The following is a 25,075-nucleotide window of genomic DNA, read 5'->3' on the forward strand; positions in this document are numbered from 1 at the left end:
GGACAGTTTGCAGTCCCCTCACCATCCTGGCAGCTCTTCTCTTAAGTTGCTCCAGTTTTTCGATGTTTTTTTTTTTTTTTATAAAATGTGGTGCCCAGAAGAAGCAAATCTACTAGGCTTCACTTGTTCAAAATATCTAGGGTGCACTTTAATAGAATAAATAAAATGGATTTTGGCTTCACGAAGCTTTGGTAAGGTACGGTACAATACCAACATCCATTCCATGAAACCACAGCTAAAAAGTGCTAGGAATTTTCATCCCCCCATAGATTTAAAAGCTTTTTACATTTTTACCTACACCAAAGCAGCAGGGAATGATGGAAGATTTGAGCTCAGGAGTATGTAATGGACACGCTACCATAACAATCACATTTGGACTGGCAGATGGAGCTCTAGTCACACTTTCATAGAGGCATACTATTACTATCGGATCTATTTTTACAGAGATCATTTTGACTGGAAGTGAATGGGATGAAAAAAAAAAAAAAGAAATAAATATACAATATTCATTACAGTTTAGAATTACAATATAAGCCACATATAAAGTAGGAAAAAAATACATTGCTTTTACTACATACTTAAAAATACAATTACGCCTGCCAACGACGTACTCCGTGCTTACTGGATAAAAGGCGGCTTTATACAATAGCTCAGTCTCTGATATCTTATTTTGAAATATTGAAAAAAAAATGCAAATAATTTTATAGATAGTTTCCATACAAAATGGAAAAAAGGGGAACCAGCCTGTCCCTATAAGAGACAGACAGGAGAACACAGTCTATGAGAAGTTTGTACCGAACGGCTCTGGTCTCCATTGTCTCCACGATGCAAAGTCCATGTTACTTCCCTCTCATTTTTCTCCTTTTCAATTCTTTCCATTCACCCTCCTGTGTAGACAAACTGTGGAAAAGTTCCTTTACCTTCCTCTTCCTCTCCGAATCCCTGCAAAGAAAACAAGATAACAGGTCAGTTTGAGAAGGTAGAATGGAGAATTACATGTATTATACGTCGTCATACTAGGAATCCGGAAAATCATCCCCTACATAAATCCGGGAAAAGGAGAAAAAAAATCACATTTTTATGAACATTACTGGAATATGATACGAGAGGTCCTTACTGAAAGGGATGAGAGGAGAGTAGAGGCTTCCCCTGTTTTAAGTCTGTGATGACATGATGGGACTTGTAGTCCCATGCCACCAAACTTGGATAACAGCAGTGATATAAGTAGTTATAGTTGATATCAGCAGCCCTTCTTACATCAATATCAAGACAATGGGAAATTTCCATTGATCTGGCTACAAATAATATAAATATGACGAGGGACACTACATACGCACCGCTGATCTCTCCCGGCACACACTGTCCGTAACATCAATTCTGCAGGCAGTTCACTCTCTTACACCAGTCACTGACCGACATGCAAATTATTTTCTTCCAAAAAGGAAGAAAAACTGCTTTCCTAGTGCTACCGATTAGAGGTAACCATCCTATAAAAAGTCAATGTCCTACCCCATAACTTAGCATGCTCAGTCAAAAGAAAAAGACACTTTCTAGTCTCAGGGTTTCTTGATTCTCATCCATGCAGAATAGGATATTAGTTGGCTAGAAGAAGAGCCCTGATGAGGGGCAAGAACCCTAATGGCCGTCTGCAGATAGATGTCTATACTATTTTTGGAGAAAACTGGTTTGGCTGAAAATCTGGCCACGATGCCAGAATCAGACATGAACTAATAAGGTGGCCATCTTCAAAAGATGGCACCAGAGAGTCACCTTTCTTCCTTTTGAAAGAGGCGAACTTACATAGGTTTTTTTCAACATGCAGTGCCTGGTCTTTACCAGAGATGAGCGAACTTGAACATAAAAGTTTGGCGTTCGTACTGGACAGTTCATGTCCATTGCTAAACACCGAACACAGATTTTTCCCGATGCTGCCATCCCATTTATAGACCTCTTTTGTTCTACCCTTTGCTCTTCAGCATCTGAGGGGTGTAGTTTAAACATTGATACACCCTTTGAGACCCAGGGCTTTTCTATGGTCAAGGATCACCTAGGTGACTATATCAATATGCGGCCCATAATGGACTATGGAAAGTCAGCAGAAACCCGCTCCCACCCCCCAAAAAAAGGACATCAAATGGCAATAACCTCTGTGCAGTCTCTTGAAGCTTCTCTCTGGCCAGGAATTGATTGTCCCTGCGGATTTCTCGGACAGCGCCCTTAAACTCCCTCTTGTGTTTATGGATCAGCCTCTTCCGCTCACGCTCCACTTTGCTGCATCCCTGTTTCTTGCCGAACTCCAAACTGCCAAGAGAAAACACAAATAACTACAAAAAAAAAAAAAATACCACACAGGTCACCACACTGAATGGGCACCAACACCAGGGTGGCAGCCCTGGATTTCCTGGGTGACAAGCTGGACATACTCACACAGGCATGACTTTGGGAGTGAACATCTTCTTTGGGATTGGCATCCGTTTCTCAAAAACGAGAGGACTATAAGGCTTGGTGCTGTACTTCTCAATATCTTCTAGTATGTTCCTACATATGTCCTGAAACACCGAAGATACTGGTCTTTTAACGGTATAGGATGCATCACATATGGAGAATATGCAGCCACACGTTGCCCTAGCCCAGATGGACAACCACAGCGCTCCAGCTACACCGACACTCATGTGTAACCTGTATGTCCACTTCTGATCCCAAATTACAACAGATAAAGCAGAATTATGAATGCAGCTCTAGAGTTTATCAGACACAGTTGGCTTACATAAGGAGCCATCGTGCAGCACATTAACGGTGCAAATCACCAGGAAAGGCCTGCGAGTACACGGAGCAAACAGTTGGCACTGGGAGAGTTCACGTCTGAAGCCAAGAGAATAGGTGCTATAATCCAGACTGCACCTCAGAATCAGATTAAGTCCTGCATTTATACCGTCACTCAACTTTCAATGTAAATTCATTCTATAAATGATTGTGGATATGCTTTGGGTTGATTTGCATATTGTTGAGGACATTTATGACATGTTATAAAATAAATAAATGTCTAAAAATATCACAGTAAAACATGCTCCCCGGCGCTGTCCCTCGTGGAATGGGCACAAGCCACTTGGGTAGTCTGCCCTGTTCTGCAGTAAGCTGACCAGAGGCCTATGATTGGCTGCAGTGGTCAGGAATGTCATGTCATGGGACAGCAGCACTGCTGATGTCAGTGATTGGTAGCAGCAGTTATGTGAACAGAGAGCACATGAGCACGGCTGTAATCTAAGTCAACAAAACATGTGGTGGGTTATGGGTGGTGAATTTAACATTTGGCCGCCCCCGCCACTTTTAACAAAAAATCCCTTTAAATTTTATAACAAGGCCTTTCCCTGGGGCAGAGAATACATATTTACCTGGATTTTCTCAGGGTACGTGTTTCGGGGCAGATGTTCGCGGATAACCTTCTCTATAGGGCTGAAAATCTCTTGGAAAGCAGGTAAAGTGCCATAGTTGTCTAAACATCTCTGGATCAGATCCAAACACACCGCTATGCACGTCAGCCTACACAGGAGCAAGGCACAAAGAGTTAGCAAAGGATGGTACATCTATGGAAATGTACACAGAGTGAAAAAAAAGCCACAGATTAGCTGCAGTGGTGATGCACACTGTCGATGGGACGACACTGCTGCAGTCAAAAAGAAACCTAAGCAGTGGAGAGGGCGAGTCCCTGCACTGTTTATTATTTTAGGTATAGGTATATTTTAGGGTCCATTTTCTTAAAGTGGAAAACCCTTTTAAAGTTGTTCTCTGCTTTGTCCAATCCTTAAATGAGTCTCCTGACAAAAGGCAAATCATTCAGGGTCTCCCTCAGATGTAACCTGTATGAGAACCTGCTAGTAAGTGTTCAACTTTCCTGCAGCGCCAGTCACAGGTGAAAACAAAGAATTACACAGAGCCCATTCAAATCAATAGGTTGGTTGTATAAGGCAGGGCATGACGGGTAAATGTCTTCCATTCTGGAAATGATGATCTGGAACACAGAAACCCCTCTATCAACTAAGAATTCAGAAACTGGAACATAAAAAGGAATTTATAAAAAAAAACAAAAAACTTTAGATTTGTTCTGACTAGAATCAAAATGGGAAATGTGCGACGCTACCATTATACTGAACTTATTATACTTGGAAATCAGAGGGTGAGGTCCTTTCATGGATACTCACTTGAAATGATTGATCTCCGTTTCGCCCTCTGAGTTTAGGCCATTGATTGCCCTCAGGGGCAGATTGCTCTTCACCCACGACGCAGCGTCCTCCGTGTTATCAGTCAGCAGCAGCTCCGAGAACTTCCCGTGGAGTTTGAATGGAGGAACCACAACATAATCTGTCCAGATAAAGAGAAAACAAAACAGTTATGAGACTGGACAAAACGAAATGCTGACAGACCCCACAGTACTAGAGGGAGGACACATTGGGCAGAGTGCGATTTATTCATAGAAGATTGCAATCTGCTGCAGACATTACGTGTTCGTGCCAAGTAGAGAAAAGGTTCCTTAGGTCTTCATGAACTACAAAGCTGGAGATAACTAAGGAGGCCTCCAGAAAATTCCTCAATCCACCACCAGGTCTCATCCAGAGTATGAATTACAGGAAAATAAAAAGTAACGTTAGCACAAACGCCAGTCTCTTCGGCAGATTTTCCCCGCAAAGCTCGCAATCCTGGAGCCCAACAAGCAAGCGGCATTGTGCGTCCTGATTTTGCAAGGTACAGTGTCCGCACAGGTAATCTGCTCATGGGAGACAGCTTTCTTCTTGTAGAGATCCAGCAAAGGTAAGAAAGTCTTTAGGGAAGTGTTTCATGGAAAAAAAGTAAGCTAGCTCTTACAGATAATAATAATATATTTAATAATAATAATCCCTGTAGTTCCCCTTAGGCCACGGCCCCACTATCAGTATTTGGTCAGTATTTTTTCTCAGCAGTGGCAGCCAAAACCAGGAGTGGGTGACAAATGCAGAATTGGTGACTTGTTTCTATTATACCTTTTCTCTGATTGTTCCTCACCTGGTTTTGGCTCCCACTCCTGAGAAAAAATACTGACCGAATACGGATTAAATACTGATAGTGGGACTGCGGACTTACCCTTTAGGTAGGTGTCTGATAAGTCAAGGTCAATGTCCACGTTACAGGGGTTAGACACTATTTTTTACTGATGGCCTATCCTTATCTGATCGGTGGGGGGGTGCCGGGTGAAGTAGTTGGGGACCCTAACACCAGTCTGGGGCTGCCCTTATTTTTGCAAAGTTTGGGCAATTTTTCTAAATAATACTCATTAGCAAAATTGGCCAGAAGAATCCCTACTTTCTTGCAAAAGATGGGTAAGAACTTACAGAGCGGGACACCACAATCCTCTGGAAAGTCTCCTTGATGTGAGAGTGAGATAGATATTCCCATCTCCAATATTCCATCCCAATATTTAGTAGGTGTGATAATAATATTATCAAATACCTCCAATTAGAAATGTAGTATAGTTCTGCTGATTCGCCATGTTGTTTACCCCATGTGCAGAGCATTTTAGTAGCTTAGGTATCCACGGTTACAACCACTAACAAATAACTGTCACTATAGGAGTAGTCGTAACCATGGATACCTAAGCTACTGCAATGTCCTGCACATTGGGTAAGTGACATAGCTAATCAGAAGAATAATATTACATTTCTAATTGGAGGTACTTGCTAATATTATTACTATTACACCTACTGCATATTGGGATAGGATCTTGGGGATGGGAATACCCCTTTAACTCTGTGCTGTCAAGTTACCGTTAGGTAACCACTTAGTAAGGTATGTGGCCGCAGTACCGGGTTAGAGCAAAAAGCGGGATCTCATGATAACAGCACCACCCGCATGGGGGTTCATTAATATTCAGTATATATGGGAAATGCATCAGTTGCACATGTTTCTGGTCGTTTGCTACAATGTGTCAGCATGGAGTCTGAGCATTGCCAAGACTGGGTTCATTTAGCGATATACAGGTCAACGGATATGAGCCATAAACGTTACCATTCACTGACAGCAAACAAATACTAAAAAGGACGGTAAACAAAGTATATACCACTATACCGAGCACTTACCTACAGAAGCTTTGCGCGGCGTGGCCAAGTGCAGAATTCCCAGCAGGAAGTTTATGGTCTCCGGTATAAACCTCTTGGACAGTGATACATACTCCAGAAACATGCAACTAACGAACAGCCCGGCAGCCACATCTTCTAAGGAGCTGACGGGACACTAGAAGTAACGCAGGACACTGATAAGTGACCAGGCCGTGTGTATGTGACGGTAGCCGTACTACAGACCCGGGCTCTCACCTTTGTCAGCAGCTGACTCATCACGGTGACAGCCGGAGTGACCACTGGGTGCCAGAAATCAGACGTGGGGAATAAAATCCCAGTAATTTTGAAGTACAAGAGCTAAAAGCAAAAGACAATAAGGAATATCATTACTAAGCGCTCACTCATCTAAAAAAGTATATGGGGAAAAAATAAAATTAAATGTCCACACACCACATGTAATGCCGGATAGGCGGCTCGGCCTTTGGATTCTACCGCTTTATCCAGGGTGCGAGCGATGTCCTGCAATGCATCCCTTACACAGTTAGCTGCCGCTTCTGGAAACATCTGGCACAGCTTGTACAGAGGCCTGCAACAAGACAAAACAGAGGATTGTTTAGGATTATTTTTTCCATAGTACAGAAATTAAGCGCACTAAATTACAATTCCAGCATTAAAAGGTTTATTCCCATCTTCATAGACTGATCTTGTCGGGTAGAGCTTGTAAAAACAAGCAACTTTGCAATTTACTGCTCATTAAAATCTGTAGTCGTTCTTGAGATAAAGACTTTTGTTTACAGCTCGTTGCCTAGGTGACCAACCACCGTTGCTGTCTTGTAACTTGTAAGCATTGCGCTGGCCAGGATTAACAAGCAACAGCACTCTCCAACCATCCAGGCCAGCTTGAAAACAAAACAGCGCTTACAAGCTCAATGGAAAAGCGCTTGTAAGCACTGCGCATGTTCTCCTGTTTAGCAGTAGAGGTCGGTCTCCAAGGAAATGAGCTGTAAACAAAAGAAAAGAGGGATTTTTGATACTCACTGTAAAATCTCTTTCTTGGAGCCTTCATTGGGGGACACAGGACCATGGGTGTATGCTGCTGTCGCTAGGAGGTTGACACTATGCAAAAAAAGGAAAATGGCTCCTCCTCCGCAGTATGCACCCGCCTACAGGCACCAAGCTCACCAGTTAGTGGCTAGAGCAGTAGGAGAAGCACAAAATAACCAACTATGCAATGCCCAACGGGGCACAACCGTGAAAAACTAAATGAGATGCCCAACAGGGCCAACAGGACATATGTTCAAACATAGGGAGGGTGCTGTGTCCCCCAATGAAGGCTCCAAGAAAGATTTTACGGTGAGTACCAAAAATCCCTCTTTTATCGCTTCATTGGGGGACACAGGACCATGGGATGTCCAAAAGCAGTTCCTGGGTGGGAGAACAGAAGATTGTCACAGACTAGGTCAGACTTTGACAACTGCCACCTGCAGGACCTTCCGTCCAAGACTGGCATCAGCCGAAGAATAAGTGTGGACCTTGTAAAACCTTGAAAAGGTGTGAAGAGAAGACCACGTTGCGGCCTTGCAGATTTGAGAGGCCGAAGCCTGATGGCGGACCGCCCAAGAGGCCCCCACCGCCCTGGTGGAGTGAGCCCTTACTCCGGGAGGGGGAGGTCTGCCCGAGATGCAATGTGCCTCCAAGATGGTCGAACGTATCCAAAGGGCAATGGTTGACTTGGAAGCAGGGAGACCCTTGCGATGCCCCTCAGGGATGACAAAAAGGGCATCCGAGCGCAGAAGGGAGGCCGTTCTGGAAAGGTACACACGTAGAGCTCTGACCAGGTCCAGTTTGTGCAGGGACTTCTCCCGTGGATGCACTGGAGCAGGGCAAAAGGAAGGCAAAACGATGTCCTCATTAATGTGAAAAGCGGAAACCACCTTTGGCAAAAAAGAAGGCACCGGCCTGAGCACTACTTTGTCTTGATGGAATACCAGAAAAGGCGACCGACAAGAGAGGGCTGCGAGTTCTGCGACCCTTCTAATAGAGGTAACAGCCACCAGAAAAGCCACCTTCCAGGAAAGGAGAGAGGCTGGAATGTCCTGAATGGGTTCAAATGGAGGCTGTTGTAGGATGCTTAGGACCATATTAAGGTCCCATGGTTCCACTGGAGGGCGATAGGGGGACGCCAGGTGGGCCACCCCTTGTAGAAAGGTCCTGACCTGAGGACGGCTAGCTAAGTTATGTTGGAATAGAATGGACAAGGCCGAAACTTGGCCCTTGAGAGTGCTGAGAGAGAGTCCAGCCTCTAAGCCAGACTGAAGAAAGGCCAAAATGACTGGCAAAGAAAAGGACATAGGAGTTAGCTGATCTTGTTCGCAGTGACGAAAAAAGGCTCTCGAAGTTCTGTGGTATATGCGCGAGGTAGCGGGTTTTCTGGCGTTAATTAGGGTCTGAATGACATTGTCAGTAAAGCCCGCCGTCTTCAACACTGCGGCCTCAACGGCCATACCATTAAATTCAGAGAACGAGAACTCTGATGAAGAATAGGACCCTGAGAGAGGAGGTCCGGACGGTCTGGTAGTCTCCAGGGGGAGTCAACAAGCAGATTTACCAGATCTGCGTACCAGAGTCGTCTGGGCCAATCTGGGGCCACTAGAAGAGCTGGTACTCCCTCTGTCGACCTTCTTGATGACTCGAGGGATCAAAGGTAGAGGTGGAAAGAGATAGGGCAGTTGGAACTGTGACCATGATATGACTAGCGCGTCCTGGGCGATTGCTAGCGGATCGCGGGACCGAGCTACAAAGGCCGGAACCTTGTGGTTTAACTGGGACGCCATGAGGTCGACATCTGGCGTGCCCCACTGTAAGCAGATTTGGTGTAACACCTCGGGATGGAGAGACCATTCTCCTGAGGCGAGGCCCTGCCGACTGAGAAAGTCGGCCGCCCAGTTGTCGACCCCTGGAATGTGGACTACTGAGATTGCCGGGACCATCTTCTCGGACCAAAGTAGCACTCTTGCCACCTCTTTTAGGACGGGCTTGCTGCGCGTTCCTCCCTGATGGTTTATGTATGCCACAGCCGTGGCATTGTCCGATTGTACGCGGACTGGGAACTCTGTCAGGATCTTCTGCCAGTGACGCAACGTCAGGTAAATCGCCCTCATCTCCAGAATGTTGATGGGGAGAGAGACTTCGTGGGGGCTCCACCGGCCTTCGACCGTGTGTTGTAGAAAGGCTGCCTCCCAACGGATGAGACTGGCATCGGTCGGGACCACCTGCCAGCGAAGCGGAAGGAATGATCTCCCGGGTCTGAAGGAAGAAGGGTGGGACCACCAGGTTAGCGACCGTCTTACTTGGCGAGGCAACTTGATGCGTCGATCTAGAGAAGACGGATTCTTGTCCCAAGCTGAGAGAAGGGCTAGTTGAAGGGACCAGGTATGGAACTGGGCAAAAGGAACTGCCTCCATGGCTGCTACCATCTTTCCCAGGACACTCATGCATAAGCGAAGGGAGTGTGGACTTGGGTCGGAGAGGATGTGGATTCCTTGTCGGAGAGAGCTTATCTTTTCCCTCGGAAGGAAGACCCGGGCACGGGTCGTGTCGAACTGCATCCCTAGGAAGTTTAAGCGTTGGGATGGGACCAGGGAGGATTTGTCCGTGTTGATCAGCCAGTCTAACCGAGAGAGAGTGTTCAAGGTGATCTGGAGACTGTGGAGACAGTCCCTGAATGTGGGGCCTTTGATTAACAGGTCGTCGAGGTAGGGTATGATTACAATTCCCCTTGTTCGAAGAATGGCCATAACTGTCGCCATCACCTTCGTGAAAACCCTCGGGGCTGTGGCGAGAAAGGAAGGGGAGGGCAGTGAACTGGTAATGCGTGTTCTTAAAGGAAAAACGTAGGAACCTCTGATGTGACGCGCAGATTGGGATTTGAAGGTATGCATCCTCAGTGTCTACTGAACATAGACATTCCCCAGCCTCCATTGAGGTGATTACTGACCTGAGGGACTCCATCCTGAACTGTCGGATGTGTACATCTCGGTTTAGCTGTTTGAGGTCCAGAATCGGACGTAGTGAGCCGTCCTTTTTTGGGACGACGAAGAGATTTGAGTAAAAACCGGAAAACCTTTCCTGAACGGGAACCTGAACGGGAGCCTACCCGATCCTGTAGAGAGCGGTCCCATGTCCCCCTGAAGGCGAGGTTGGAGCTGGTCGCAGTAGGTGCCGACGGAGTAAGGAGCTGCGTGCGGCAGAGCGATGGCGTCGGTGCAGAGGACGCAAGTTGATGACGGAGCGCGCGAAGCTCCGATAGGCAGATGGGAAGGGGGGCGGGCTTAAGAGGCTCCCCGAAAGGCACGAGGGCGTGACGGAAGCGTCACTATGCCCCTCAGTCCTGATTGGTCAAAAAGGAGGGGGCGTATGGGCGTCGGAGCGGGACTGCCCACAGTACATGAAAGCTCAGCTGTCCTTCAATGTCATTTGTGGACATAAATCAGCTAAGAAAAGACCATTCATGTACTGACAATTGTTAGTGGTCGTAACCAAGGATATCTAAACTTCTGCAATGCCCTGCACATGAGGTAAGTGACATAGCGAATCAGAAGAACTGTACTACATTTCTAATTGGAGGTATTTGCTAATATTTCTGTTATCACATATACTAAATATTGGGATAGGATCTTGGAGATGAGAATACCCTTTTAAATGAAACCATGTACTTGATAATGGTCCAGTGTTACATTCGCGCCTCCCACCAATATTCTTGTTTGCAACACTTGTGTGCCACCAGGGGCAGTATACAGATAAATCCTCAGTCACTCCCATCAAGATTGGGAGTAAAAAGTGCAAGAAATAAAAAACTTACATGATCATCTTGTCAACGGTTTGAAGATCGGGGGTTTCTTGCTCGGCCAGGTCCGTGATATAATCCAGAAGAAAACTAAATAGTTTCTGGGAAAAGATAAAAAATAGCTTTAAAAAAAAAAAAAAAGAAGTGCCATCCCAAGCACAGACCTACAGTGCGTCACAGACACATGTAATCCATGAGACACGTATGCCCAGACCACTTTCCCAAAGAATGATTTGAAAGGATTACATACAGACATGACTTAAGGATTGTCCGTCTTTCAGTACATCTTTTATTTAAGCCAAATGCATGAATTTGGGAATTAAATACACTGTTCAAAAAAAAAAAATAAAGGGAGCACTTAAACAACAGAATATAACTCCAAGTAAATCAAACTTCTGTGAAATCAAACTGTCCACTTAGGAAGCAACACTGATTGACAATCAATTTCACATGCTGTTGTGTAAATGGAATAGACAATAGATGGAAATTATTGGCAATTATCAAGACACCCTCAATAAAGGAGCGGTTCTGCAGGTGGGGACCACAGACCACATCTCAGTACCAATGATTTCTGGCTGATGTTTTGGTCACTTTTGAATGTTGGTTGTGCTTTCACACTTGTGGTAGCATGAGAGGGACTCTACAACCCACAGAAGTTGCTCAGGTAGTGCAGCTCATCCAGAATGGCACATCAATTCGAGCTGTGGCAAGAAAGTTTGCTGTGTCTGTCAGCGTAGTGTCCAGAGGCTGGAGGCGCTACCAGGAGACAGGCCAGTACACCAGGAGATGTGGGGGGGCGCAGTAGGAGGGCAACAACCCAGGAGCAGGACCGCTACCTCCGCATTTGTGCAAGGAGGAACAGGAGGAGCACGGCCAGAGCCCTGCAAAATGACCTCCAGCAGGCCACAAATGTGCCTGACTGCCATTAGGTACCGAGAGGAGATCCTCAGACCCCTTGTGAGACCATATGCTGGTGCGGTTGGCCCTGGGTTCCTCCTAATGCAGGACAATGCCAGACCTCATGTGGCTGGAGTGTGTCAGCAGTTCCTGCAAGATGAAGGCATTGAAGCTATATACTGGCGCGTCCGTTCCCCAGACCTGAATTTGATTGAGCACATCTGGGACATCATGACTGACTCCATCCACCAACGTCACATTGCACCACAGACTGTCCAGGAGTTGGTGGATGCTTTAGTCCAGGTCTGGGAGGAGATCCCACAGGAGACCATCCGCAACCTCATCAGGAGCATGCCCAGGCGTTGTAGGGAGGTCATACAGGCACGTGGAGGCCACACACAATACTGAGCCTCATTTTGACTTGTTTTAAGGACATTATATCAAAGTTGGATCAGCCTGTAGTGTGTTTTTCCACTTTAATTTTGGGGGTGACTCCAAATCCAGGCCTCCATTGGTTAATAAATTTGATTTCCATTGATGATTTTTTTGTGATTTTGTTGTCAGCACATTCAACTTTGTAAATAAAGTATTTAATGAGAATATTTCAATCATTCAGATCTAGGAGGTGTTGAGTCCCTTTATTTTTTTGAGCAGTGTATATATATTTTTTTACAGTTGGGTTTCATTAAAAATATTACACAGTTTGCCTTCTGCAGCCTTTAGGTTAAACTTTTTCTTGCTGACTGAACTGAGAAACTGTCAGCGAGCTCACAATCATGGTCTGACTGGGAGTTTGTGACTTTTGTCTTTTTTTCCGGAGCTCTTCCCAGCTGATTTAGGACCATAGACCACATCAAAGTTGAATGTGCAGGGAAACAAAGCCAGTAAAAAGCAAAACAGTGCAAAATGTTGATTGAAACCCAATAGAAAAATTTATTTTATCCCCCCCCCCAAAAAAATACATGCATTTAAAGTAGGGATAGTAGCACTGCCGACTCATGGATGCTAAGGCCACAGCTTTGCTGCATTGGTCACGTGAGGATAGTTCAAGCATCACAACTGAAGAACAGACCCATGGGACCTCCGCAGCAGAGCTCAGGGAGTTATCAGATGATAAGTTATTTTATCCCACCAGCCGCATGTTATTCATTGTCTCAACAGTCCCCTTAGGGAGCGTACACGGATGTCAGCCTCTCACCTCCAGCTTCGCCTTGTTCCCCTGCGACAGACTCGGATGATTGCACTTCTGTATTCTCTCCAGGATGACGAGCTGCTGATCGGGCGGCTTCTCACTCAGGAGACACAGGAAACCTTCATACGACTCCGGGACTGAAAAGCAAAAAGCAGAAGGTGGTGAAGATTTTACTATAATTTCTGCATTAGAGATTAAGTTCCACGGAATGCATAACATTATATAGAACAGTGAGAAAGTAGAAAACAAAATGAGAAAAAAAAAAAAAGTTAAAATCACCCCCTTTTCCCTCCTTGAAAATAAAGATATTACAATAGAAAAACAAACAAAAAAAAAACAAAAAAAAAAAACAGACATTTGGTATTGCCTCGCTCAGAAAAATATGATCTAAATATAACACAATCGATAGATACAGTAAAAAAAAAAAAAAATTTAAGAACACAAAACATGGGTTTTTTTTTTTTTGGTCACCACACAGCTCATAGGCTGAAAATAAAAACGCTACAGGTCTCGGAAAATGGCGACAACCCAAAAAAATGTTTAAATTTGCAAACTCCTGAATTCCACCCTCCCCCCACCCAATAAAATAGTAATAACCACCAAGTCCATTTTTTTTTATCGCAGTAAGCGTACTGATGACCAGAATCATATTGTGTGTGGTCTTAAGATTCTACATAACCTCCAGATCAAGAAACTCACCATCAAATGTGAATGGGAGCTGAGAAGTGGCCTCATCGGGACTTTTCTCTTTCATCGCTTTGTTTTTCTTTGGTATCTTAACATGCACTTCTTCATCTTCCTCGCTGTCTCCATTAGATTCCAGGTCTGAGTGGTTGTCAGAGGCATTGCTTCCCTCCTCCTCTTCATCATCATCACTTCCTTCATTATCTTCACTGCCCTCGTCGTCCACCACATCACCATCATCTTCTCCGGTCTTTAGCTCACTATCATCTGATTCAGGAAGGTTTATCTTCCCGTCCTATCAAGGATACAAAATATAGATGTGAAAAAAATAAATAAATAAAACTCAGCAAATCAATAAAACAATATCCTACAAAGGCTCAGCTCACATCTCATGTTCCAGCTGTTGACTGTAGGAAGCAGTCATGTTTTTCTAAACTCATACAACCACTTCCATTCCTTCAAGAAGTCTTTAAGAATTGGCCATCACATGTGGAAGAACATCATACAGTTAAATGTACTATAGGGGAACCCAATCCATTCTTACATTTAGGAGGATGAGGGAGGCTGGGGCCATGGAAGCATTTGTCATGTTAGTCAACGGTTTGCAAGATATTTAGTACATTATAAAGGGTTTTCTGATTTAGTAAAACCTATCGCTTGGCTGTTGTTTCTGGGCCCAGCTCACCTTCCTTGGGTCCAGCGCTGAGTCTCCGCTGCTGCTCCCGGTGTCTTATTATCAGGTGCTCAGCAGCTCATGCCGTCAACTGCGCTTAGCGTTTGTCTGCAGCGCCATCAATGTGACATGAACTGCGCTTAGCTTTTGTCTGCAGCGCCACTGAGGTGATATCAACTAAGCTCAGTTGACGGAATAAGCTGCTGAGCTCGCCGATTGTCGACAGACACCGGGAAGGATGAGTTTTTACTTTTCTTTACAACAAACTACAGCCAGCAGACAGGGTTTTTTCCAGAAACTAGAAAACTTCTTTAACTTTGAAACTTCCACTTTAATAGTTTGGGGGCTGTGGAAAAGGATTTAAAGGGAATCTGTCCCCAGGTTTATGCTGCTGTATCTAAGGTAAGCAGCACGTAGAGTCCAGCGCTGGATGCATTGAAGTATTTGACACACAAAGGGTAAATTCCTGCAACAAGAGCATGATCCTGATATTCACACGTGTCTGGCTCCCTCCGCAGCCGGTTACCTGCATTTTCCCCCATACAATCCAGAGAGAAATCTTCCAATCAGCGATAAGTGGAGTCAGTAGTTGAAGACTATCAGAGATTAGTAAGGCTGTACACACCAGTATTACATGGCAGGACACGAAACTACATCAAGACGAGCACCGAGTCACAAAACGCTCGAATCAGGGTGGAAGCAAATTGACAAAAGCCGGAATTACTGAGACTATTCTCTCTAGAGCTCGGACTTACCTTGTAAGAAAGCATCAGACGGTCGTCCTTATCCAGTATGAACCCGTCCATCAGATCATCTGCAGATGTGTGTTTGGGCTTGTTCTTGGTTTTGTCGTCCTCTCCTCGCATGCGGCGCAGACGTTCAGACTGAATCAGAAGCAAATTAACCAAAAGTCAAGATAAAAAGACAATATAATCCCCATCCATGTAGACACTGTATGGATCAAGGTAGGGCCCCATTGTAAGAAAAATATATGGGCCCTTGGCAGTCCAATTGCTTCTTATAATGCAAAATTCCACCTGTTCTGGAGGTAGAAGTGGCCCCATTACCTCTTGGCCCCTGTGCAGCTGCACCAATGATATGTCTGCCCCTAGAACAGATGGGGGGGATAAAACGTTTACAGATTCTGAAAATGTCAGTGATGGAGCGTTGTGTTACCTCAAGTTTCTGAAGCCTCTCTTGTTCTTCTTTAGCAAGGTCCTCTTCAGACTTCATCTTGTCGGAGGGCTTAGCTTTCATGTCAAAGACAAGTTGACGGACCATGACGTCATAGTCATCAGCCTGGAAATCAAAAAATATGATAAATCAAGTGTAGTGTATGCCCGACAAAGACACCCAGAGAATGAACGTAATAAATCTTAGCTCAGACATCCAATGAGGTCCATCTTTTACTGCTCCAACGCATCTAAAACAGCATTTCCAATTTTAGAAAACTTCCACATGTTAAAGTGACCATGAGGTTTTTTGATGAGGGCGAGGATTGGGATGCAGAGCCCCACATCGATCGCTATAAGGCTGCATTCACACATCTGCGAATATTTCTTTTCCCTCAAGTGTCATCCTAGTTTTATCGGTTTTCTTCTCTTCTGTTTTTATTGCTTCCAAACCAATTAATAAGAATCCAAGAAGGTCAAGTTTTGTTTCTGAATTTATCACTACACAACAGATCTGTGAAAAGGATGCAAGATGGAAGGAGTCTGATATGCATCATTGCTTCAAGGATCCGAACAATCTCAGAGCTCTCACACGCCGATGCGGGATTTTCATGGATCCAGTCTACTCTTTGGGTCCATGTGATATCCGAGAAAAAAAGAAAATCAGACACATCTGTGTGAATGCAGCCTCAGCAATGGACCGAAGTGCTCAGCTCTGCTTCATGCACAGGCTCAGAGATGGAACAGCTTTTTACAGATCAGGAATAAAAAAGATTGCGTAAAAACATATAAATAAATCACAGACCTCAGTAGAATTATCTCCGAAGGTTCACGCTGCTAAGAACCTGGTGACATCTTACCTTTGGCTTCTCGGCCTCCACCTTCCTCTCGGATTTGGGAACCTTGTGCGATAATAATCCCTGGATCGCCTTCCAGTCGCTGTCCAGTTTTTCCGTCAGCTCCAGCGCCTTCTCTCTTTGACTCTGCCGTTCTCTCTTAAAAGTGGATAACAAGCAGAAGTTAGAAGAGTTAAACTTGTTCCCTTACAGTCAATATTAGCACCATAGGTCCCTAAAGCCACCTAATAATATTCTGTGGAGTCCCCAATACTATGATAAGAAACCGGAGAGCAGCAGATCAGATACTCGGGGAGGAGGGGGGGTCTTCCATCTGAGAGGTGCAGAAAATACTTAAAGGAGTTGTCCGAACAAAAGTGATAAGTCTGCAGACTTATGAATCCCCCCAGCACATGCACTGTTAACATTTTGGTATAACCCTTTAAATGATAACAGATTTTGCCAGCAACCACCACTAGGAGGCACGGCTAGTGTTCAGATTAATATAGCTAGAACTAAGTAACAGCTACTTAGGGAGACCGCTCCGATCATTCCCAGGAATAAGTGTTCGCATTATGCCCCCTCTGTTCAGGCTCACAGCGGGGGTCCTGAAAGCTATGACACAAAAACCATCTTTATGATAGGAGTTGCCCTTAGGCGCCAGCCCTTTTAAAGCTCTTTCTGGTTCCATCCATACAACCCCCCACACCTTCTCAATCTTAGATTTAGCAATCAGCTCCTCGATGAGCTCTTTCCTTGTTTTTGGCTTCTCGGGTTCCTCCTCCTTTGGTTCGGAAGCAGTTTTCTTTCTTAGCAATCCACCGCCTCCAAAATGTGCAGCCGTTAATTCCGCTGAAGGGAGGGAAAAAACAAACGTAAAGAAATAAAAATCTAGGTTGAATACGGCTATTCTTAAAGGGGCTGTCTCCATACAAACATTTAGGGTAGGTCGGTAACAACTTCGTCATGGAGATCTGACCTAGATCTAGACACTTTACACTTGGAAGATAATTTTAAAATTAATATTATATATACATAACTTGAGGTCTGAAATGTAAGTTAGATTGAAACTTTCAAAGCTTCCTTTAATTGTGGCCTATACATACATACACATACAGTACAGACCAAAAGTTTGGACACACCTTCTCATTTAAAGATTTTTCTGTATTTTCATAACTATGAAAATTGCACATTCACACTGAAGGCATCAAAACTATGAATTAACACATGTGGAATTATATACTTAACAAAAAAGTGTGAAACAACTGAAAATATGTCTTATATTCTAGGTTCTTCAAAGTAGCCACCTTTTGCTTTGATGACTGCTTTGCACACTCTTGGCATTCTCTTGATGAGCTTCAAGAGGTAGTCACCGGAAATGGTCTTCCAACAATCTTGAAGGAGTTCCCAGAGATGCTTAGCACTTGTTGGCCCTTTTGCCTTCACTCTGCGGTCCAGCTCACCCCAAACCATCTCGATTGGGTTCAGGTCTGGTGACTGTGGAGGCCAGGTCATCTGGCGTAGCACCCCATCACTTCCTTCTTGGTCAAATAGCCCTTACACAGCCTGGAGGTGTGTTTGGCGTCATTGTCCTGTTGAAAAATAAATGATGGTCCAGCTAAACGCAAACCGGATGGAATAGCATGCCACTGCAAGATGCTGTGGTAGCCATGCTGGTTCAGTATGCCTTCAATTTTGAATAAATCCCCAACAGTGTCACCAGCAAAGCACCCCCACACCATCACACCTCCTCCTCCATGCTTCACGGTGGGAACCAGGCATGTAGAGTCCATCCGTTCACCTTTTCTGCGTTGCACAAAGACACGGTGGTTGGAACCAAAGATCTCAAATTTGGACTCATCAGACCAAAGCACAGATTTCCACTGGTCTAATGTCCATTCCTTGTGTTCTTTAGCCCAAACAAGTCTCTTCTGCTTGTTGCCTGTCCTTAGCAGTGGTTTCCTAGCAGCTATTTCACCATGAAGGCCTGCTGCACAAAGTCTCCTCATAACAGTTGTTGTAGAGATGTGTCTGCTGCTAGAACTCTGTGTGGCAGTGACCTGGTCTCTAATCTGAGCTGCTCTTAACCTGCGATTTCTGAGGCTGGTGACTCGGATAAACTTATCCTCAGAAGCAGAGGTGACTCTTGGGTCTTCCTTTCCTGGGGCGGTCCTCATGTGAGCCAGTTTCTTTGTAGCGCTTGATGGTTTTTGCAACTGCACTTGGGGACACATTCAAAGTTTGCCCAATTTTTTGCACTGACTGACCTTCATTTCTTAAAGTAATGATGGACACTCGTTTTTCTTTACTTAGCTGCTTTTTTCTTGCCATAATACAAATTCTAACAGTCTATTCAGTTGGACTATCAGCTGTGTATCGACCAGACTTCTGCACAACACAACTGATGGTCCCAACCCCATTTATAAGGCAAGAAATCCCACTTATTAAACCTGACAGGGCACACCTGTGAAGTGAAAACCATTTCCGGTGACTACCTCTTGAAGCTCATCAAGAGAATGCCAAGAGTGTGCAAAGCAGTCATCAAAGCAAAAGGTGGCTACTTTGAAGAACCTAGAATATAAGACATATTTTCAGTTGTTTCACACTTTTTTGTTAAGTATATAATTCCACATGTGTTAATTCATAGTTTTGATGCCTTCAGTGTGAATGTACAATTTTCATAGTCATGAAAATACAGAAAAATCTTTAAATGAGGTGTGTCCAAACTTTTGGTCTGTACTGTATGTCTATAGATATGTAAGTTGAATTGAAACTTTCAAAACTTCCTTTACTTGAGGTCCATTTTTTATATATTTATACAGTGGCATGTAAAAGTTTGGGCACCCCTGGTCAAAGTTAGTGTTATTGTGAACAGTTAAGCAAGTTGAAGATGAAATGATCTCTAAAAGGCCTGAAGTTAAAGATAACAGATTTCCTTTGTATTTTAGGCAAAAAATATATATTTTTTAATCTTTTACATTTTAAAAATGCCGAAAAAGGAAAATGGACTAATGTAAAAGTTTGGGCATCCTGCATGGTTAATTCTTTAGTAGCACCCCCTTTTGAAAGTATCACAGCTTGTAAAAGCTTTTTGTAGCAAGACAAGAGTCTTTCAATTCTTGTTTGAGGGATTTTCATCCATTCTTCCTTGGAAAATCCTTCCAGTTCTGTGAGATTCCTTGGTCATCTTGCATGCACTGCTATTTTGAGGTCTAGCCACAGATTTTCATTGATGTTCAGAAGAGGGGACTGTGAGGGCCATTGTAAAACCTTCAGCTTGCACCTTTTGAGGTAGCCTATTGTGGATTTTGATGTTTGTTTAGGATCATTAACCATTTGTAGAAGCCATCCTCTTTTCAACTTCAGCTTTTTTACAGATAGTGTTATGTTTGCATCAAGAATTTGTTGAAATTTCATTGAATCCATTGTTCCCTCTACCCGTGAAATGTCCCCTGTACCATCGGCTGCAACACAACCCCAAAGCATGATTGATCCACCCCCATGCTTAATAGTTGGTGAGATGTTACTTTCCTGAAATTTGGTGGCCTTTTTTCTCCACACATACCTTTGATCATTGTGGCCAAAGACTTCTATTTTAACCTTTTCGGTCGACAGAACTTGTTTCCAAAATGTATCAGGCTTGTTTAGATGTTCTTTTGCATACTTCTGATGCTGAATTTTATGGTGAGGCTGCAGGACAGGTTTTCTTCTGATGACTCTTCCATGAAGGCCATATTTGTGCAGGTGTCTCTGAACAGTAGGACAATGAACCACAAAGCTAGAGTCTGCTAAATCTTTCTGTAGGTCTTTTGAGGTTAAGCGGGGTTCTGATTTGCCTCTCTAGTAATCGTAGGAACAGCTCTCACTGAAATTTTACTTGGTCTTACAGACCTTATCTTGACCTTCACTGTTCCTGTTAACTGCCATTTCTTAATTACATTTCAAACTGAGGAAAGGGCAACTTGAAAACACTTTGCTATCTTCTTTTAGCCTTCTCCTGCTTTATGGGCCTCCACCATTTTTATTTTCAGCGTGCTAGGCAGCTGCTTAGAATAACCCATGGCTGCTGTTTTTTTGGCATAAAAAGTTAGAGGAGGCTTGGTTTTTATAAAGCTGGGAAATTTTCATCACCTGGCATTTCCTAACGATGGTAGTGACCAAGCCATAACCCTAACAGGCTAATTAAGGTCAGAAACCTTGGTCAAAATTATCATAGCACACAAATCTCCAAGGGTGCCCAAACTTTTGCATAGGCCCATTTCCCTTATTGTAATTTTTTAAAATGAAAAAAAAAGACAATATATATATTTATCTGCCTAAAATACAACTGAAATATGTCATCTTTAACAATATGCCTTTTAGAGATCATTTCATCTTCAACTTGCTTAACTGTTCACAATAACAGTGATTTTGACCAGGGGTGCCCAAACTTTTACATGCCACTGTAGATATATGTGTATGTATGTATGGGCCACAAGTAAAGGAAGTTTTGAAAGTTTCAATCCAACTTACATTTCAGACCCCAAGGTCCTTTGTAAGGTTGAATGGTGGCAATGCACCAACTGGCAGGAATTACTTTGAGTGCGCACCTACTACTACTCCTATTATTGGGGTCCAATCTGTCTCCCCAGGTTTTACAAAACTAGTATCACTGGAGCCTTATTAGATGGCAACTCTAACTCCCTTTTCATCCAATGACCACGTACATCATGGCGAGTGGGTCATTCCTGAAAAAAAAAAAAATCGCCATACTGCTATGCGATTGTGATGGTGCCAGCTGTAGCGTGTAGACGACATCCCGCTGAAGCAGCTGTGATCAGAGAACTCCAATCCCAGACATTTAATCCATGTAGATGCCGCGACAAGCAGAAAACAACATTTAAACGGTGCACTGCTTCTCCTGTCACCTAAATATTGCCTCCATGACAGGACCATAGGTAGTAATGGCTGCGTGAAGTCTATTTAATGATTAGGAAAACACCGACAGGCAACAATACATGAGTTTAACACAGTGATTTATGGATGCGGAATCATAATTACTGTCAGTAATAAAAAATATTAAAGTGGGAATACTGAAACATTTGAGGATTTTAGACTTAAGAAAAAAAAAAAAATCCTACCTGACAATGCCCCGCGCTCCTCGGTGTCACTATCACTGTCCACAGGGTCGTTCATCTTTTCTAGTGCTGCCAGAGACTGGCCGTAGTGAGTGAGTTCCTCCTCCTCGTTCAGATTATACACCGTTTTTTTGTTAGCGTGTCTCTATAAAATGGAAGAAGAGAGGAAAAAAAAAAAAACACATCAGAAAATAAATATTTCAACCAAGGAAAATTTGGCCTATCAAGGGCAATAATTTTCTTGCATCCCCCCTACCCGATGGCTCACATCAACATTAAAAAAAATGGATCAACATAGTGAAAATTACAATGAGGGTAAAAAAAATATTCAGTAGCCAAGTTCCAGATATACCACAGCCAAGTTTGCCGATGGACCAGCCATTTATTATAGCACAATAAGGGAAAAAAAAAAAAAAAAACTCACAAATCCAGTTCTGTGACAACAGCCAATTACACAGCCTAAACTTTAATATGTGGACGCCTTTAGTTACCACTGCACCACGCACAGGTGACAACTCCTTACCTTGCGCTCTAAGGCAAATCTCTTCACCATCTTCTCCTCAGGAGTCAGTTTGGTATCATATTCTCCAAATCGTTTGTCGCTGAACACGTTGGTCTTTCCTCTTCGCTGATATTCTTTAAGAAGAGTTTCCTTACGCTGAAAAAACAAAAACAACGTAAGTGTTATGAACTCGGCTGCAAAAAGAAAGCGAGAATCAATCATGACTGGTCAACTCCTGCATTTACACTTTTTGATCATCTATAATTTGCACTAAGTTTCTATCTTACCTGTTTGAAAATATAATAAGTTGTCTGGTATGGGAAAAAAATGCAAAGACAAACACACAGATACAGAAAAGTCAATAAAATAAAGATATACTTCTGGGTGGTCCGACCAGTATACATTGATCTGGCCGGGACCGCCAATGCTGGAGCCAAAAGAAGCTGAACAGGGGAGTACAAATCCTATAAAACACTATGGGCCAGAGGAGTGAGCAGTGGCCCGTCCATGCACAGTCCAGGCCGCCATCACCCCATGTAATACGAGGATACCTCGAGTCTGCCAACAGGAGAGCTGCTCATACAGATTCTGGCACCAAGAATTGGATCCCACCCTCTAAGATTTCCATATATCCTACCAGAACATGTGGATTGGGGGTTGTTGTCATTCTGCCAGACCCATTACTAGACAGACACCTGTAATTCCCAATGGACCCCGCTGACTTATAAGGGGGTCCGTTGGGTTAAGCTGTGATGTTCATCATTTTAATTGGATAACTATTGCTGCTATTCCTGATAAAAACAACAGGATCCGAGACTGATCATCCGACAGATGGAAGGAAAGCTTTGGGCTAGGGCTACAAGGCGACTCTGGCATCTGCTGCACAACATCCGGCGCATTTCCAGCACTCTCGGGGATAGCGTGACATTGTTATGTCACATGATCTCTGAGGCCAATCAGTGCTGGCTTCACTCTTTTCTCATCTCCTATGGATGTAATTTACATCTAGAGGAAGTGAGAGCTGGAGCTCCTCTCAATTCCTCCGAATGTCTTGATTTGATCGAAGGAGGGGAGAATGAAGCCAGCTCTGATTGGCAGCAGGGCTCTCATGACATAATGTCATGTGATCCCTAAGAGAGACAGGGCTGACAATGCTACAACTGTGACGGCACTGAAGGGTAGTATAAGTGTAACTATTTTACTGGGGGGGAAACAAATGGATCAGAAGGGGGTTATCCGAGTAGTGGACAACTCATTTAACCTTGGCAGATTTGGACCTTGAGCTTGCTCGGTGACGGTTTTGAGCCTCACTCTCTACTTAGTTAAGATTTTCAATATCAAACATGGATTTTTATTTTCCCACCACAAATTTCCAATTTTCATGAAGGTGTCCATGTTTGTAAAGTGTGCAATGTGTTAGGGTATATGGGCGTTGGGTGGGGTAAAATTGTGTTTAAAGTTCAGGTTTTGCATTTGTGAAGAGTGAAATTGGAAAGGTTAATAGGACTTCCCATACAAGAGGCACAGATGACTTTTGAGATCAAATGTACCAATGACGCCTGATCTGTATATTTCCTGGCACCATCAGTAATGCCTGACACTGGTGGATACCGTTCCAGGGCTTAGCAGGGCACCATTTTATGAGAAAAGCTTCTGCAGCCCCTTCATTGCAGGCAACGAAGAAAACCGTCCCAGACAATATATGCCACAGTCCAAACATTAAAAGGGGTTGCTTTTTTCTTTGTAGATACATGTATTTGGGGCTATGAATAACTTCTGCATTAAAATGTTAAATTTCCTGGCTTTTACTGGCTGTTGGTTTTCCTGCACATTCAACTTTGATGTGGTCATAATGTAGCTGAGAAAAGCTCAGGAAAAAAAAAGTTACCAACTCTGCAAGCCCATTAGAAGGAGCTCAATGACTGATTCTCAGTTGACTCATTCTGCAGCCAGCAATAGACAGTGCAGCAGAAGTTACAGAAGACAAGCGGTGCTAAGTTTTTAATGAAAAGTAGTTATTTTTAGCCCAAACTATATGTCTATGAGAAAAAAATATATTCCCCAAGATATACAACCCCTTTAAGCTATAACATCCAACCAAACCCATCCCGTGATCATTGCTGCGACTTATAGTCCCACAGTAAGGAGCTCGGCCTCTAGGGGCAGACCACACCGCACTTACCTTCTGCAGAGCCTTAGCTTTGGACACCCCGGGCAGCCCCACATCATGCTTCGTCTTCCTGCCCAGGACACTGAATTTCTGCTTATTGATCTTCACTTCAAACGGGTTATCCCGGACCTCGCTGCGGGCCTTACTGACTCGTGCAGCGGCTCCTGCCGGCGGCTGCTTCCCTTTCTTTTTCTGCTTCCCCATAACAGCAGTGACAGCTCCGCAGCCCAAACCACTGTAAACACGTGTGCTCCCAGGACCGGAAGCTGCAGGATCCAGCGCACGTCGCACACTTCTGACGTCACGCGCATTTCCGGCTTCTGAGACGCACGATGTTTTCTCTGCAGTTCACAGGATGTTACCAATCACAGGGATACTTTCAGTTATTATTCCGCTCTTAGAAAATGAAAGCTGCGCCGTGATTGGTTGCTATGGACAGTCTCTTTTTCAGGCTATCTGTACACATACTTTCTGCTGCTGATTTCCACAGTGTCACATACTGAGTGGGTCCTGGATTTGCTGCTAATTTTATCCATTGCAAAAAGTGAAATCGCAATAAAAAAAATACATACAGAAACATGTAAAAAATCCATGCAGCAGATGTGTAGCTTTTGAAGAACACAAAGGGGAACAAATTATGCTGAGCACTGCTGCAAATTTTGTCCACGCCCATTTACCATTTCTATCTCCCCTGGCAGGAGGAGCTAACAGAGGGTCAGTGACTAAAGATGAGAGGACGGATATACAGGTCTAACATGTTAAACTCCGACAGCGGCATTTAACATGACCATCCCAGAAGCGCGTCACTAGCTCCGCCCATGGGCTCCCCTGTCACATGATCTCGGGGCGCCGATGGCATGGCAACCGGGGGTCTGCAGAAGTCCCCCTTACTTGTCATTG

General features: G+C 44.0%; 1 protein-coding gene across 1 annotated transcript; it reads right to left on the bottom strand.

Annotated features, from left to right (window-relative positions):
* Window positions 1–492: 492 nt before the first annotated feature.
* On the bottom strand, window positions 493–24,484 carry NOP14 (NOP14 nucleolar protein). Its single transcript, XM_073647523.1, has 18 exons — window positions 24,188–24,484; window positions 22,027–22,161; window positions 21,507–21,648; window positions 17,096–17,238; window positions 16,411–16,545; window positions 15,555–15,677; window positions 15,134–15,262; window positions 13,721–14,000; window positions 13,028–13,158; window positions 10,948–11,033; window positions 6,537–6,672; window positions 6,342–6,443; window positions 6,108–6,261; window positions 4,200–4,359; window positions 3,393–3,540; window positions 2,428–2,549; window positions 2,146–2,301; window positions 493–942 (listed from the first exon to the last, which is right to left on the bottom strand). The coding sequence occupies exons 1-18, from the start codon at window positions 24,377–24,379 to the stop codon at window positions 840–842; spliced, it is 2,577 nt and encodes an 858-aa protein (XP_073503624.1). The 5' UTR covers window positions 24,380–24,484; the 3' UTR covers window positions 493–839.
* Window positions 24,485–25,075: the final 591 nt, after the last annotated feature.

The sequence above is a fragment of the Phyllobates terribilis genome, unplaced genomic scaffold (assembly GCF_046119375.1).
Source record: "Phyllobates terribilis strain yellow unplaced genomic scaffold, ASM4611937v1 Scaffold_1__5_contigs__length_1240528914, whole genome shotgun sequence".
NCBI lineage: Eukaryota > Metazoa > Chordata > Amphibia > Anura > Dendrobatidae > Phyllobates > Phyllobates terribilis.

Bases quoted from the DNA above. Each gene is read 5' to 3' on its own strand.
- NOP14 (XM_073647523.1), bottom strand. From the start codon at position 24,379: ATGGGGAAGCAGAAAAAGAAAGGGAAGCAGCCGCCGGCAGGAGCCGCT. The intron at 17,239-21,506 runs GTAGGATTTTTT...CCCTCCCTTCAG, and splicing joins GGAGCGCGGGGCATTGTCAG to CGGAATTAACGGCTGCACAT. The intron at 2,302-2,427 runs GTGAGTATGTCC...TTCTCTTGGCAG, and splicing joins ACTCCCAAAGTCATGCCTGT to TTTGGAGTTCGGCAAGAAAC.